Source organism: Vigna unguiculata, chromosome 6, assembly GCF_004118075.2.
Source record: "Vigna unguiculata cultivar IT97K-499-35 chromosome 6, ASM411807v1, whole genome shotgun sequence".
Taxonomy (NCBI): domain Eukaryota; kingdom Viridiplantae; phylum Streptophyta; class Magnoliopsida; order Fabales; family Fabaceae; genus Vigna; species Vigna unguiculata.
In genome coordinates, this window is record NC_040284.1 from 12,379,726 (window position 1) to 12,397,164 (window position 17,439).

The following is a 17,439-nucleotide window of genomic DNA, read 5'->3' on the forward strand; positions in this document are numbered from 1 at the left end:
TGCAAAATTATTTTTAATTTAATTATTATAAATTATTTTAAATTTAAATATTTTGAATTACTTTTAATTTAAATATTTTAAAATTATTTTTTAAAATATAGTATTATATATTAAAATGTAAATGATAAATATAAATATTAATAAATTAATTAAAATATATAATAAAATAAGACAAAATGATTTTATTAATCCATAACTAACAAATAGAAATTATATTTAAAATATTATTATGAGGAAAATAAATTTACGAAAAACAATAAAAAAACTAATATACTAATAGATTATCAAGATGTACTTTATTATATATAACTTAATTTTTAATTTATAAATATCATTTTTTTAAATGAAAAATAACATTTATCTAATACAATATTTTTAGAAATTAAAAGTTAGAAATATATGAAAACTTGTAATTCGTATGGTAACATCAACAACAGTATTCCCTCGCTTTAGGCTTTCCAAATAAAAAAAAGAAGAAGTACGTGATAAATGGTGGAATCAGCAATAGTGAAATATCTCAAAGAGTGATTGTTTTTCTTCTTCCAAACTCATCAAATGCGGCATTCAAACCCTCTATGACATTTTTCGATTCATATTTCCTCCATTTGAATTTGCTCATACATTGCTTCTTCTACTCCCAACTTTTCCTTCCTTCGCCATTTTCTCATTGCTGTTCACTATTCCATCTTTAGTATTTCACTCATTCATGACAGTACTTTTCTGTTTAAGAGCTCATGGCGTCGTTCAATCTATGCATGGTGTTGGTTGATGTCCAAGGTTTCAATCTTCCATTCCAAATCTGAAATTCGTTGGAGCCTTTGATTCGATTAATCAAAACAGGTATTTCGTTAAATTTTTAGGGTTTGAAATTTCGTTGAATTAATCTTCCACTCCAAACTGAAATTTCGTCGGGGCTTGTATGATTTGTTGTTCTGCCATAATTGCTCTTATGAATATAAGTTGGTAGCTACCTCTTATGACTATTTTCTTCACTATTATGTATCTTCACTGTTTGTTTCCCCGCATATGGCTTCCTTTCGGCAGAAATCTGCATGATTTGGTTTATATAGAGATTTATGATTTCATATGACAAACTTTCATTAAAATATTTCCATGTTACTGTTATTTATACTTTTCCTTGAAAAAGAGTGTTATATCTCAATCCCAACTTCCACATTAGGTGCTGCTAATTGTCAAAACATTAGGCGTTTAGCCTTAACTGGGAGTACTTTTAAATTATTATTAAAAGATTATATAATTGAAATTAAGGAAAAAATAAATCAAAGATACGTGTGTTTAAGAAAAGAGGGGACAAATTCATAGAGCTACTTTGTTCTTTGCTGATAATAATACAACAGTTACTGGTCAACAATATCTGCTACAGAGTGGTTCTCTTCCAAGGTTAAATAAGTTGGCCTTATGAAATTGGATGCAGTCATTTATTCTTTCTGTTATTACCTAGCTACTAATATAGCGTTTAAGAATGAGTCTTTGATCTTAAATGTTCAATTTCATTAAAGAAGGTATTCGACATGGTTTTTTTCTTAATTAGTTAGGTAGTTGTTTTCATTGGAGTAATAGTCCTTTATTTGTTTCATAAATAAAATAGTCTTGTGATTGCATGAAACATGAAGTTAAATGAGATACTTCACATTAGTTATGTTCCTTTACTTTAGTTTGGCTTATCCAAAAAGTTATTAGTTATCTTTTCAATTTGTTTCTGTAGAGAACAAATAAGATATGTCAGACACAAGTGCTACCTTACTCAGGTCTACTATCTCCTCAGTAGGCTTCCTCTTGGCCAATACATGTCGCCTATGGATATCTCGGTGTGATCGGTTTGGACCGAGGGGGTTACCTGCAGAAGAGACTTCGAAGCTCAAGTCAGCAAAATCTCTAAGAAAGTCAAATCTCGTGATTAAGAGAGTAATGAATGCGTACCTTTAATCCGTGGGGTCCATGCATATTTATAGATTATTAATTATGACTGACCACGTCATGGGCTAGGCCCTCGTTTGGGCTATAAGTGGGCTTGGGCCTTAACCCAGACCCCTTAGTTCGATCATCGTGGGCCCTGTGAGTCTTACTATTGATGTTCTGAATTTGCCAAGTCCTTGCTTAGTTTCCTACAGTTAATGGCCTAGGCCGGTTACTCTTTAGCGGCTTAGGCCGCTGTTGTTCTTTTAGTGTGTTCGGTCGATGTTGCGCCTTAGCGGCTTAGGCCGGATACTTTGATTCACTTTAGGGTGTGTATGGTGATTGTTATTATTTACATCCTTGGTAGTTACACAGACGGGTTTTATGGTTATTACTCGGCTCGGCCGGCTGGTGTGGTACACAATTAAATAATAAAGTCCTCAGTACTCTCCAGTACTATAGATTTAATGCATATTCATTGAGAAAACATTAATTATTATATTTATAAACTAATTATTAAGCACATATAAAAAAAAAGATAAAATGTAACTTAAGATTCAAGCCTACTTATTATGAGATTTATAGTATTTAACCATATATCTCATTATTTAGTGAATTTATAATTACAAATTTAAAAAGACTAATAAATTTATATTTTACTGCAACAATTTCAATTTATAGCATAACAAAAGAAATAATAGAAGTTATATATCTTTCCACATTTTTTCATTGGTTTTCTTAGGTATATTAAATAATAAAACATTACATACTTGCATATATTTTTCTAAAATACTAATTATATTTACTTGAGTAATAAGATTGGCTTATTAACAAAGACTTTCGAGTGTTTGTATTAATTATGAGAAACTGATGTATGAATATCATATTCTCTTAATTAAATGACAATTATATGTTCAATTTTATGAGTACCAATACTATAATATTGTTCAAATTCTGGTTGCTTTTCTTATGTAAAAATAGATATGGCAGATATAATATCTTGCTTCAATTAATGTTTACTTATATTTACTTTATTTTAACTAATTTTTGTTCTTAATTTTAATTATGTCTTCAATTATTGTCAATGTTTAAACTATCTGCAAGGACAATGAGACCTGATAAAGGATGAATGTTGCGAAGAAAAGATCAATTTGGTAGTATAATTGAGGAATTTAGAAATGGTGTTGATGACTTCATTCAAGTAGCTAAAAGAGATCCGAAATATGCTGATGTAACAGGGCACATTCCTTGTCCATGTGGAAAATGTAGGAATCGTTATTGGGATATATCATTTAATGTGGAAAAGAACTTGTATGACCATGGATTTATGGATGGGTTCACAAATTGGACCCTTCATGGTGAAGAAAGGTGGACAAATGGTGCGTATGTTGTCCAAGATCGTGCTAAAGGAAGTAAAAATCCATATCATGATATGGTTATGAATGCTTTCCATGCTAGATCAAATCTAGAAGTACAAGAGGTGGAAGAGGATCCAAATCCACTAGCTAAGAAGTTTTTTAACTTATTAAAGAATGCTGATGAACCTTTATGGGATGGTTGTAAGAAGCATACAAGATTGTCAGTAGTAACACAACTCCTAAACTTGAAGTCTGAGTTTAACATGAGTGTTAGTTGTTATGATCGAATGATTGCTATAATCAAAAGCATGCTTCCAGAGTTAGAAAGGTTGCCTGAAAATTTGTACATATTAAAGAGAATGTTGAGTGAATTGGGATTAGGATATGAGAAGATAGATGCATGTCCTAATCATTGTATGCTATATTACAAAGAAAACAGTGACAAGAATGTTTGTTTAATGTGTAAAGAATCGCGATTTAAACCCAAGACAACAACAAAAAACAAGGATGTGCCTTACTTAGTGTTAAGATATTTCCCCATTATTCCAAGACTTCAACGCCTCTTTATGATTGTTAATACTTCAAAATATATGCAATGGCATGCAGATGGAGTACGCCAACATGAATCAATGATGACACATCCAGCTAATGCAGAGGCTTGGAAAAAATTTAACACAGCTCATCCTAAGTTTGCTTTAGATCCACAAAATGTCAGGCTTGGACTTTGCACGGATGGTTTTAATCCATTCAGTAATTCAAGTAGCCCATACTCATGTTGGCGAATTTTTTTAACACCTTACAATCTTCCTCCAAGCATGTGTATGAAAAGGGAATACATATTTCTTACTCTTATGGTTCCTGGACCCAAATCACTTGGTAAAAGTTTAGATGTTTATCTCCAACCTCTAATCGATGAGTTAAAGATCTTGTGGTATATTGGAATTAATACTTTTGATGCATGGAAAAAATAAAATTTAATTATGAAAGCAACATTAATGTGGACAATAAATGATTTTCCAGCTTATGGAATGTTGTTTGGATGGAGCACTCATGGAAAATTTGCTTGTCCATATTGTATGGGGGACATTAAATCATTTACTTTGAAGAGTGGTGGTAAACCTTGTTGGTTTGATTGTCATCGTCAATTTTTACCTATCAATCATTCATTTCATCGTGATCAATGCTCTTATAAGAAGTCGGTAGTTGAGAAGTCGGTAGTTGAGAAGTCTTTACCACCACAAGAATTTAGTGGCATGGATGTAATAAATCAAGTAAATCAACTTCAAAAAGTTACGTTTGGCTTGAAATCAAGCAAGCAAAAGCAACCCGACTTTGGTAAAACACATAATTGGGTTAAGAAGAGCATATTTTGGGAATTACCTTATTGGTCTACTAATATGGTTCGTCACAATTTAGATGTCATGCATGTTGAAATATGTGGGGTTGAGATAGGCTTAAAGTCCACTTTTTAATATGGTGTTAGAGCCATTGTTAAAGCCTATCCTAGCGAGATTGTTGGACATATATCGTTCCGCCAACTATCGGACCACCCATTAATGTCTAGTCCCACGCACGAGATGAGATGTATAAACCTTGGTGTGAGGTGTGTGTTGGAATTCCCACATCGACTAGAGATAAGGCCAATTCAGAGTATATAAGTGGGTGTAAACCTCAACTTACAAGCCAATTTTGTGGGGTTAGGTAGGCTTAAAGTCCACTTCTTAACACTATGAATTTCTCCATCCCAAGTTTGAGACAACACCACGTGATAATGCCCAACCTCTCTCCATCACAGGCCACCATGAAAGGCTTTTTATCTCAACACCTAAATCCTTCACCCACATCGCAAAAACTACATAATACAAGTTTTAAGGGTCTGCACTTCCACACCCACCATCATTGTCTTCGACAACGTGACCCTCACCCCATCCTTGGTCTTCCATCACTCTAACCCCACCATCTTCCCCACCACCAATGGTTATAAGGAAAGTGGTGAAAATTCGTTGGATACTGCCAATTTAGGACAACTTGGACCTTTTCTTGATTCATTGCTATTCCACTACCCAATACTGTACAACCCACATAATCAAGCTCTTGGAGTCCAAAGGAACATTTTGTTAGATTGGAATGTAGTCGGAGTATTTGAGAGACCAAATGGTAAAATAATCCATTCATAATGACATTGGGGTATTTGGAAAGTTGTTTTGTGCTTAGACCTTAAATAAAATTTAGAGAACTAGTTTGCTTCATATAACTCATCGATTAACTCATCCATAGTTGGAATAGGGAATCTATCTTTAATTGAGATGGTGTTTAAGGCTTGATAATTCGTGCAAAATCTCCATGTACCATCCTTCTTTTTACAAGAATGATAGGGGATCATCATAATTATTCCTTCTTTTAGCATGTCAGCTATCATCTTCTCTATTTGATCCTTCCTACTATGTGGGTATCTATAAGGCTTCACCTGCACTGGATCAACTCCTTCGATTAAGGGAATGGAGTTATTTTGAGATTGTGTTGGAGGCAACCCAACTGGAATGTCAAAAAACTTATTTATATGTGTGTAGTAGCATAGCGAGTTATGGGTCCATGGTTGATGGTAATTCAAGTGGCTAATATTTAAAGCCCTCACTATTTGAAAATTGTAAGGCAAATAATTCAACAATTACATCGGTATTGTGCACCTTTCATATATAATTAAATTGGGCGAGTTGTGGCAAAGATTGTTTTTCACCGTGTAATGTAATAAACTGGATGCCTATGTAAAATTTCAAGGACAAGGTGCTATAATTAGATAGGTTTGGTCCAATTATAGGTAATCAAGCAGCCCCTAACACCAAATCTGCACCTGAAGCTGATAGCAAATTTCAAAGTGTGTCCTTGAATTTTCACTCCCAATTATTAGATAAATTCTTCTACTAGTAAGGAGTTGTCATTCCCAATTAGAACCTGTAAATATGGAACTAGTTCAATCGATAATTTCAAGAATTGTGTAATTCGTGGTTGAAGGAAGTTATTTGAGCTGTCACTACTGAGTAAAACTTGCACTGTTGTCCCATTTGTTGTTCCTTGGAATTACATTGTCCTTAACCCTACAAAGCCTTTAAGTGCGTTGTAAAATAAATGATTGTCTAACTATTCTGTATCGTCACCAAATTCTTTTGAATCAAGTGGTTTAGGTCACCATTTTGGTTTTTCTTCCTCTCCCACTAAAGAACAAAATGTCGCTTGTTAGGACCTTTATGGTTAGAAGAGAATTTGTCATCATAAGTGAAACAAAGACTATTGTCTCTCCTTAATTGCCTTTTTATCGATGTTAACCTTTTGTCATTTGTGGGCTTGTAGTTTGGGGCTAGTAATAGAGGGGGTAAGTTGATGAATTTTAAGGATTGAATGATTGATATTGTCATTGCGAAGTAGTAGAAATGAAATGGGAGTTGAAACCAATCATCCATCGTTGTCCATCTTCAACCAACCAACTCGTCCTTCTAGCAAGCCATCAATTCATTGTTAACACAAAGAGAATATGACTGATTGGGGAAGCCATCGTTTGGGTTTGATTGGATATGACTGATTGGGGAAGATGAAGCGGGAATATTTGACACTAGCATTGGGATTTCGGTTCTCTGTTTTTTTATTTTGATTTTATGCAGGTGAGCAATGGAGATGAGGGTGTAGGTAGAAGAATGGATTTGGAGTATTGGACTGTTTTGTTTGGTGTGTCTGCAGGTTTGAATGAATTGGAGGCTAGTGTGGGCATATGAATCTGATTGTGATGGAAAAAATGAGGAAGAAAAGTTTGGCGTTGGATGAATGGAAGGAAACTGCGGCTGTGGGTTCGGTTGGGGCTCTGTTTTGGTGGTTATGCGGGAGGATGCAAAGGTTTTGGTGCGCTTGGGGGAAATGAATTAAGTCGAATGAAGGTGTAATGGTTGGTGCGTATATACGGATCGTGTTTTGGTGGAGAGAATGAGCTGAGAATGTTGCTGAAGATGGTGGGTCTTGAACGAAGATTAAACATAGAGGATAATGGGGTGGTGGATAAAATTGATTTGGAGATTATGCGTGCACATATGAGGTGAGGGAGAATGGACTGGTGAGAGTGTGTTATAGGTTGGTTTTCTTGTAGTATGAGACTGTGTACTATAAGACTGTGAGAGGGAAGTGAAGTACGGGTTTTCTCCAACACTTAAGCAAAACAATATTTGAACACTAGTACATCACTAAATAGATAAAAGAATGATGCGAGAAACGCACACGCATACATTATATCACGTTCATTTAGGAACAAAACACAACAAAGCCAACACAAATCATGAAGGCACCAACCATACCTCTTGAAGCTCTCGGTGTGCCAATTTCCCCGAGTGTGCTCTTCGTTCTCCTCCCTCTGTATATCTGCTTTTCCCAATTTTTTGCTTTCTTCCCTGTGTAAGCTTGTGAAATTGTCCCCCCAAATTCGTCTTCCCCCTTTCGTGTGGAAAGTTGCACTTTAGCCATAGCTGCACTGCTATGCTCAGACTGCCTCCCCTGGTTCCTGCCATAGTGATACACCAATACCCAACCTTTCTTCTTTTTATGTCCAAACCCCCCAATAACAAGATAACGTATGAATCTGGCCATATTTTGCATGGCAGAGTCAAGTCAAATGACTTTCATTATTATTTTTTATTTTTATTTTTTTTATTTATATATTTTATATGTTTTTTTAAGAGCAGAAAAACAAAATAGTGTGAAAGTAAAATAAAATGGAAATTGGAATTAAAATAAGATAAAATAAAATAAAGTAAAGTAAAAATAAAAAAACATAAAAATAAAATAAAACAAGATAAAATAAATAAAATAGATAAATAAAAAACAAAACAAAATTAAAATTAAAAATAAAAAGAATAAATAAATAAAAGAATAGGAGTATATATGTACATCCAAATTAATGTTGATTTTTTTTGTGATGTGTTTTTTTTTAATTATTATTAAAGTCAAAATTTTATTTCGTATCCGGACGAAATTGGGTGTTGACACTATGTCTCATATCTACCATCTCGAATAGATAAACGTGATTTGTGTGCTGTAATCAAGACAAAACCTAGAGGTCACATAGAAGCTACTAATTTAGATTATGATATGCCTTACCAAGAAGACCAAGTTTCACACGTTAATGAAATCATAGAAGTTGAACCTATTTTAGGCTTCCAAGATTTAGAAAATGGTGTTGAAGTAGAAGATGAAGCAATAGAAGAAGACACGGAAGAAGAGGAAATTCAAGACTTTGATTTGGAAGAAGATGATGAAGGGGAATTTGATGATCACGAGTCAGAAGAAGACAATGAAGAAATGGAATTGGATGATGATAGTTCTGAATAGGCGTACAATAATTAGATCAATGATTTGTACCAATTTCTGTTTGGGCAATTTTTTGTTAGATTTGCCTTTTGTGTGTTAAACTTATGGCTTTTATTAAGTACTTTTAGATGAGGGTGGAAAAATGATACATTGTTCTTGTTTTTTTTCCATGGTTACATGACATAGTTCGAAGTTATGTTTCAATAAGGGAATAAAGGTAAAGTTGTCCAATGTTTATGTTTTGTTCTCTATTAGGTTTGACAACAACAACCAATTTGATTATCAAATATAGAGTTATTTGATACTCTAGTTGAGTTTCTGCAGCATAAATGATAACAAATATGAATTTAAGTACTTTGAAGATATGTTTCTATGAAGTGTAATGTGAAGATGTTTGAATTTTAGTACATTTTTCTATAGGGAAAAAAATTATACATCTCCTTGCTTGATTTCATTGAGTCCTAAAGTTTGAAGGAATTGTCTCATAATAATTGTAAGAAAAATCATTGCTACATATTTACTTCCATTTACATAATTATCATGAAATGTACATCATTTTGATTTTTAGGTAGTTTTTGTAATGTGAGTTGTTTCTTAGCTACATTTTACCATTTTAAACTTGTTAGGATAATTTCTTTACAGTTGACTAGGCTAGTTTAGTGCAATTTCCAAACTTTGGCCATTTTATTAAGAGTTTTACAGGTTTTGATAGTGAATTTTGGAAGTTGTCTTAGGAACTAGTTTTTGAGTCAATTCTTGGTCATGTCTAGGTCATTAGAACTTGTGCAAGTAGTTTTAGTCCCTGTTTTATGTATCTTTTACAGATTTAGCATCTTTACTCTTTCCTTATCTTCAATTTTATGATGTGTATGTATGTAAAAATTTATGATTTGAGTAAGATTGATTTTGAACTGGTTCATTGCATTCCTTTCATGGATAATTAGGTAGTTAATATTTTTAAGAATTAAAGGTTGTCTCCACTCTCCACTAAGCGATGTTTAATCAACTACAATCATAGAAATTTATCATAACACAAAAACAACAATCCCCATCTTTGTAATTGTAAAACTTTTTGAAATTCAAATGAAGTTATTTGCTCTTGCAATTTATGTGAATTAGTACACTAAACATAATTTAAAACTTGCACTCAACATTTTACATATTATTAGATCACACCAATTCCTTATAGGTTCAAGAAATTTTGGTTGTGGTTCAAAATTTTATCACAATTTTGGTTGTGCAGCTCCTACTATCTTTCTCTTCTAAAGATGTAAATAAAATTGTTTTATCTCTAATTTTTGAATTATTTTAAAAGATTAAGATAATTGGTTGCACACCAAATTTTTTCCACATTAGTTTAAAAGGGTGAGATAATTGGTAATTGAGTTTTAAACTATACATTCCCTTGGCTTGGATATTGATAACAAAATTGCACGTGAGGTTTGGGATCAATTACTCTCTTTTTTTCTTTTCAAATGTGGTCTGTTATTGCATGATTCTCCGACCACACAACCCTTTTAATTCATTTGCACTAAACAAAGTTCAATGTTGTTTGTTACAGTTTGTCTGCAAAACCACATGTTGAACAACTGATATGATACATCATTGAAGAAGCTCTAGAGGATGTTGAAAAGAGGTTACCTTTTAAGTAGAATGCTCAAAATGAAGATTGACTAAGTTTTCATTTAAGTGGATATTTTCTATGAAACCTTATAGTTATAATTTTTAAGAGGTTTCCCTTTATTGCTTGTGAAGTAGTGCTTTGAAAGTTACCTTTAAAAATATTTTTGGTTAATGTTTTGAAGTAGTGCTTACCTTATTCCTTTTTGACAGTTGATGAATTTGTTGTTCTCCTTTTTAGATTTAAATCACTCCCACGATAACCTACTAGTAGGGTATTTTCGGTTAATGTCGTGGGCATTCTTGAACTTGCCCACAAAAATAAGTCTATTGACTAGAGAGTTAGCTTTTGCTTTCCCATTGATATCATGACTTAGCATTCTGTTTAATTTTCCTTCATTCTCTTTTTAATTTAATTATTTTTTTCCATTTCAAAGTTCCTTTTATAAATAATCTTAACCATTGTATTTATTAAGTTCTTATTCTGCTTTTGGTAGTTGTATGCTTATTGTTACATAAGACAGTTCCTTTCATGAAATATGTTCAAGCAAGTCCACAACTTCTTTATTGATTCATATTCCTCAAGTATGTTACTCATTTTTTATTTAATAAGCCATCGATAACAAATACAAATTTATATATGTAAAAAATTGTTCTCTAACACTCCTCTCTGATTTAGTTGTCATAGCCCACAATTAGCCTTTGTTTGGTTAAAGGAAGTAAATTAAGGGAGTGAAAGAGAAAAGAAAAGAAGAGAAACCTGTTATAATATATTTTTTCCATTCTCAACCAAGTTTCCACATGAAAAATCAATTTGGTAAGCACAATGGAGTAGTTCTTCTGTCAAACTCCATGCTCCTATTGATATTCATAATAATTGATATTCATTTCTTATTGAAATAGTTCCAATTAGTCTAACTAATCGAACACATGAAACAATAGCAGAGAAGATTATAGCTAAAGTATAATAGCAAAATGTCAACTTATAAGACAAGTACAAATTTGTTAACCTAAAAATGCATAAAAGGATATTTCATATTTAAAAACTAAAATCATTACCTTATATACAATGATTATACATAATAGTAATAATAATAATAATAATAATAACAAAAGGAACTTACATAAACAACGTGATGAATTGTGTGGGGATTGAAAAAAAAGAATATTTATTTTTGTAAACAGGCCAGCGGGCCAGCCCACCCCGCCTCACCTTTAGCCCGTGTCGCGTTTTTTTTCTGCGGGTCTGTGGGTGAGCCTGCTTGGTTCGTCTCGAATTGCCATCCCTAACTGGAATTAACCTGTTTTACTATTGTTGTGTTCTTTTATTTACTTGTCATTTACTCTTTGCACATCAAAATCCCATATCTTCATATTAACTACTTTTAATTGCATTAAGATAGATTTTTATAAGAATCAAATATTTAAAATCAATTTTGTATTCGTTGGGAGATGACTCCGGCTTAGCTTAACCCTATCTAGTTTGTTCACTACTAACTCGACAATACTAAAGTTGCTATAATTAAGTAGTGCTAATTTGATCGCGTCAACGACAACATTATCAATATGTCATTGCCATTTTTTTTTCTTTTGATTTATTGTACGCGTTTTTGTTTTTTCACCTAACTTTGGCATTTTCTCTCAAGGTGACATTGGGTCTACTATTCACAAATATCTTTGTTCTATAAAATCAAAAAACTATTTCTCCTCATTTTTTGTGTGTTTGTTTGGTTGCTAACTATTTTCTAATAATTCAAGAATACAAAAACAATATAAAATTTTCAAAAATTAAAAATCAACTTGTCCTCAAATCTTTTTTAAAGAACTACACGATCATTGATTTTTCATATGAAAATACGTATGAGCAAGGTCAATCATTGTCACTTAAAAAACACCTCATTTTCCTACTAGTTCTCCAAATAGTCTTTTTAAAAAAACTATGTAACCTTGATTTCTTATTTTGGATGAGAATACGTAGGAGCGAGGTTAATCTTTGTTAGACCCAATAGTAAAAAAATATTTTTTTCTTTATTATTTGGTATATGCATCATCTTGTTTGATTTTCTCGTTTGATTTTTGGGTAAAATAAATATATTAAAAATCTACCTTTATTTTGCACACTTAATTAAAGGAAATCGTTCTTAAGACGAACATTGTGGAATCCTTATACTTTCCTCACATGTAACCGATTTCTGAACCCAAATTTGGTTTGAAAGACTATTGTTTAAAAGTTTTTCTATAGTTTTCCATAATAAACTATAATAGCGACTCTTATGTATCCTTTAAATTATTTTTTACCATCCCGTCACGATTTTAGTTGTCATAGTTAAAGTGAGAATATTATGTTAATTATTGAATTCAATTAATTATTTTTACTTAACTTAATTAGAATAAGATTTATTTAAGTTTTTAAAAACAGAAACTAGTTCTTTTGTAAGAAGGGAGTAATTGAGAAGTAAATGAGAGGTTTTGATTCATTGTTCCACATGCTTCATATGATCCGTTAAGAGACAAAATTGGTTTCCTTTCCTAAGCAAAAGTTTGCAGCAGCCTGGGTATTTGTTCCATTTCACAACATGCTCTCACATTGAAATTGAAGTTGAAAATGAAAAGAAAAGAAAACTATTTCCAATGCACAAAAATTTCTTAATGGAGGGTTCTCTCTTACTTGGTAATTCGGGCACAAATTCCATATTTGGTAAGTAAGGACCACGAAAACCCACACAATGATATAATGGCACCCTAAACCCTAGCTAGTACTATATGGCATCAAATGTCATTACAAAGTTTCACATGGCATCTCCTCCAACATGTCATTTCTCACAAAAGAAAGGTGCAAAGCTTCCAAGCAATGATAATGGGGAACAATGAAACTAATTTATATAAAAATATAATAACATTGTTAATTTTTTTATCATGCAAAAGGTACTACCGAGAAATTCATCTAAAATAATAACTTAATATTCACTTTTAAAAGAAGTGGTAATGCATGCAGTTGAATATGGGTTTGGTACGGTCAACAGTGAAAAAAATAGTTGTTTTATGAAAGTGGTGGGGGAGGAAATGTATATAAAAGTTAAACATGTGAAATGACAGGGCATGATAGAAAATTTGTTTGATGATGGCATGGTTGAAACAAGAGAAAATGTATACTCACTTTGCCAAAGGAATTTTTAGATTTTTATTTTGTTCCACATGTTTGGTCTTGAGAAATTCTTAATTTGTTTCGACATTTTTGGGGAAATTGTTGGCTGTGATTGCTTTACGCCTTAATGCAGGGATAGGGATGCACTTGAAAAGAGAATGGGGATGGAATTATTTAGTTAAAAAAAAAATGGAAGAAAGTAGAAATTTTCTTTTAGAAAATTATAAAATCCATACACCTTGGAATCAGCTAGCTGTCATGTTTTTATTTTATTGATTGGTTAACTGTGAGTTGTGTGACCAAAATATTTTAATGGCCACGGAAATTTGATATATATATATATATATATATATATATATATATATATATATATATATATATATATATATATATATATATATATATATAAAATGGTGAACCATTGTTATGATAAGGGAGCCATGGCTCCCAAAAAATTTTAATTCTATTTTTTATATATATTATATATTTTTTAAAATTATAATTATATATTATTATTTTATTTATATTAAATTAATAAAATATTTTATTTTATCACCTATTTTATTTATATATATTTATTGTATAAAAAATAAAATAAAAATCAACTTGATGACATGAATTAATGAAAGATAATAGGTTTTATCAGTAGTGATGAGATTCTTTTACAGTAAATCATTAAAAAATAATGAGAATAGAAAGAAAGTAAAGAGAAAGATTAGAAAACAAAAGATTAAAAAATGCACAAGACCTCTCATGAATCAAGGTTAATATCTTATTATGATTTATGTGTTTATGATTCTCCTATTATGATGATTTTCTTAAATTAAGTTTTTTTCCAATTAGTTTGCTTAATTATGATTGTAAGGATTCTTTTATGAAATTGGCACTAATCCTAATTATATTTTTTCCTGAAATTAGTATAACATAGATTATGAAATTTAGAAATTTTGTGTTTTCCATTGCATATGGTAAAATTTGTAAGATTTTATGGATGTATCTTGGGTTGAACTACAAATTTCGCTGCACATAATAAATTAGTTGAATAACCTTGAATTGGATTAGAAATTAGAACATCCCTATTATGTTAATTTAATGAATTAGAAAGATTATAAATTGGAAAATGCATAAGAGAATCACTTTATGAAAATGATTGAAACAAAGAAAATAAAGAATTTTTTTATTTAATTAAAAAAAATAATTTATATATAAAAAGATTTAATTTGGCACCCCTAATGTTTTTGTCTAAGTTTCGCCACTATATATGTACTTATTTATAAAATTCATGTTAGACATTATACTTTGACATGAAAAATATTATTAAGAAAAAATAAAATAAAAAATAAAAAATATGGATGTGAAATGTAATCTATATACAAAAAAGTATAACTAAAACTTCCAACTAAAGAATTAAACATCTCTAAACATAGGATGTTGATTGATGAGTATATTGTAAATGCAATTCGAAAACTTGAGTTTATGCAATTGGGATTAATAAGTTTTAACTAAAATCATTGATTTAAATCAACATTTAAAGTCTTGGTAGACATTAGATGAGATCAATTAAAGAATCTAGTTAGTTGACTTTTATTAGACGTTTTGATAGATCATCCATAAGCTGAATTTTGATGTTATGCATAGACATTTTCTGAATATTCTAATTTGTGCTTTGTGTAGCTAAAGTATAAACAAGCTCATAAGTCATTTATAGAAGGTATAATGATAGATCATTTAATGTATTTATGGATGATGCTCGAAAGTTGATTTGGAGATTTTTCACTAATTGAGAGAGACTAGATTGTAAATTTTACGAGGAAATAAAGTATTTTTTAAGATGGAAAAGAGAAGATGATTCATGAATCGTCTAGTCGGTGTATGACTAGAATCATCTTGTTAGTGTATTTCCAGAATCATCTTGCTAGTGTATTGTTAGAATCGTCTAATAAATGTATTGCTAGAATCTTCCCCTACAAAAAATATTGGATTTACCAACAAATTCTTTTCCATCGGTAAAATTGACTCACCGATCAATTTAACTTATGAATTTTAGATTTCACTTGTCAACAAATATACTTTTGTCGATAATTCCTTCATTTAAAGTTTATTAATAAAAAGAATTTTAATTATAGAAAACATTTATCCATTTTTTTTTCTTTTATAGTATAATATCATTTTCAATATTTCAATATTAATTATTGATATTTTATTATTTTCTTTTAAATCATCAAAGCCATTATGACTAAGAACTATTATTTAAGCTAAAAACAACGTTCTTAATTTCCTCAAAATTAGGATACTTAATGATCCTCCAAAATATTATCATGAGAGTATGAATACATGATTAATTATATCTTCCTTTTTAGCCATTGTTTGAAAGAAGGATGTGTTTCCATCACCATCATTGAACGAAGCGTATTAGCCTCTCTTTTTTTCTTTCCAAAACAACTATTGGTAATTTAATGTTACATCGAAATCTGGCATAGCCTAATGCTCTTTTAAAAGAATGGATGGATTAAAGAACCACAGGGGGGGCATTATTTAAAGCCATATAGATTCCAAAAGCTGAGTTTTATCAACTATAGGAATATCAACAAGGAAGGTAGGATATCCATTTACAATATCCATTTATTACCCGTTGTGATTTTTATCCGCGAATATTCACGGGTACGGATTTTTTTGACATCCCTAATCAACTACCTTATGATGGACATTACCAAAGACAACTTTGTTCCAAACCTTAAGAGTATTTTCCAAATTCTATAATTTTTTTTGTAACATGAACATATAGGACAACCAACAACAAGTTAAGAAAAAGATTATTTTATAACTCCCTTATAGTTAGGATGTGTGATTGTTGTTCCTGGTGTAATCAAATAAAGATTAATCTAGTAAGTAATCGTCTAATGGTTTGCAATAATCATTTAATGTCTTTAAATTGTTTGTTTGTTGCATAAAAGTTTAACAAAAAGAATTACATATGGTTAAGTTAGCCCAAATTGTCTCCTATCGAATTTGATTGATGATTTGAGTTACAACAATACTTATTGAAATATGCAATAAGATTTAGAAAAATAAACAATAAAGGATGTTTTAAAACAAATATGAAAGATAAGTTCGTTCTCAAGATCCTCCGTAGTTAAATTCTTCATTGGTTTTCATCTAATTATCACTCAATAAATTTCGAAACAAATCGCAAATGAACTAAACAACCATTTAATTAATTTGTTAAGTTTCTCGATTGTTACACCCCATACAAGAAGATCCTTTTCATACTTTACATGTGCACTAACAATGCAAAATCTTATGTATTCTTTTACCTCTTTTTATTGAGCAAGAAAACATACAAGTTTGAGTTAATCATTTAGTTAATTCATCTAGCTTCCTACTTATTTCAAGTAATATGACATTTACACTTTATTCATTCCATCATATATGAATGCAGTGCCACAAAGACTCCACATGTGCAGCCCCTAACAATGTAAAGTCCTTACTTTTTACTTAAACAAGGGATTATCAAAATCTAATAAGAATAATAATAAAATATATAAGATCTAATTAGAAACAATTGTTCTAAAATAATCCTGAGAGCATAAATCAGAATTCAAAAAGAATAAATTTAAGTAGAATAAATTTTGACCAAAATTCCAAAGAATAACATATTTATTGTACTTAGTCTCTGAATCAACTATGAAAGTAGAAGAGTATCAACCAAGAGGGATTAGCCTTAGATGAGGAAAACCACCCAAGACATGAAGGAAAATAGTGGTGGATGGATGAAGTGAACAATTATGAAATGATGAAGGTTGTAGTGGATCTTGCCTTTTATAGTGGTATAGCTGGACTTTAGCTACTGCTTAGGTTTGCACTTTTCCCATCTTTAGTTGTAGGAATTTGAGAACCATGTTATCTCATATCAGAATGTCTTTTGAATTTCACACAGAATAAAACCTTAAAAACAATTTTATCTTGTAGAAAAATCTAGCTTAATATATGATCCAAATGAGCCCCCAATGTGTTAAATGATAGGCGTAGACAAGGTTCTCCAACTGATACATG

The 17,439-nt window shown here is 31.0% G+C and overlaps 1 protein-coding gene across 1 annotated transcript; it reads right to left on the reverse strand.

Annotated features, from left to right (window-relative positions):
* Positions 1-1,667: 1,667 nt before the first annotated feature.
* On the reverse strand, positions 1,668-7,850 carry LOC114186865. The gene is made up of 2 exons (XM_028074908.1): positions 7,613-7,850; positions 1,668-1,858 (listed from the first exon to the last, which is right to left on the reverse strand). The coding sequence occupies exons 1-2, from the start codon at positions 7,776-7,778 to the stop codon at positions 1,710-1,712; spliced, it is 315 nt and encodes a 104-aa protein (XP_027930709.1). The 5' UTR covers positions 7,779-7,850; the 3' UTR covers positions 1,668-1,709.
* Between the last annotated feature and the right edge of the window lie 9,589 nt (positions 7,851-17,439).

What these genes read in the sequence shown, in the direction of transcription:
- LOC114186865 (XM_028074908.1), bottom strand. Translation starts at nt 7,778, where the DNA reads ATGGCTAAAGTGCAACTTTCCACACGAAAGGGGGAAGACGAATTTGGG. An exon ending in CACACCGAGAGCTTCAAGAG is followed by an intron (nt 1,859 to 7,612) that starts GTATGGTTGGTG and finishes TCTCTTCTGCAG; the next exon opens with GTAACCCCCTCGGTCCAAAC.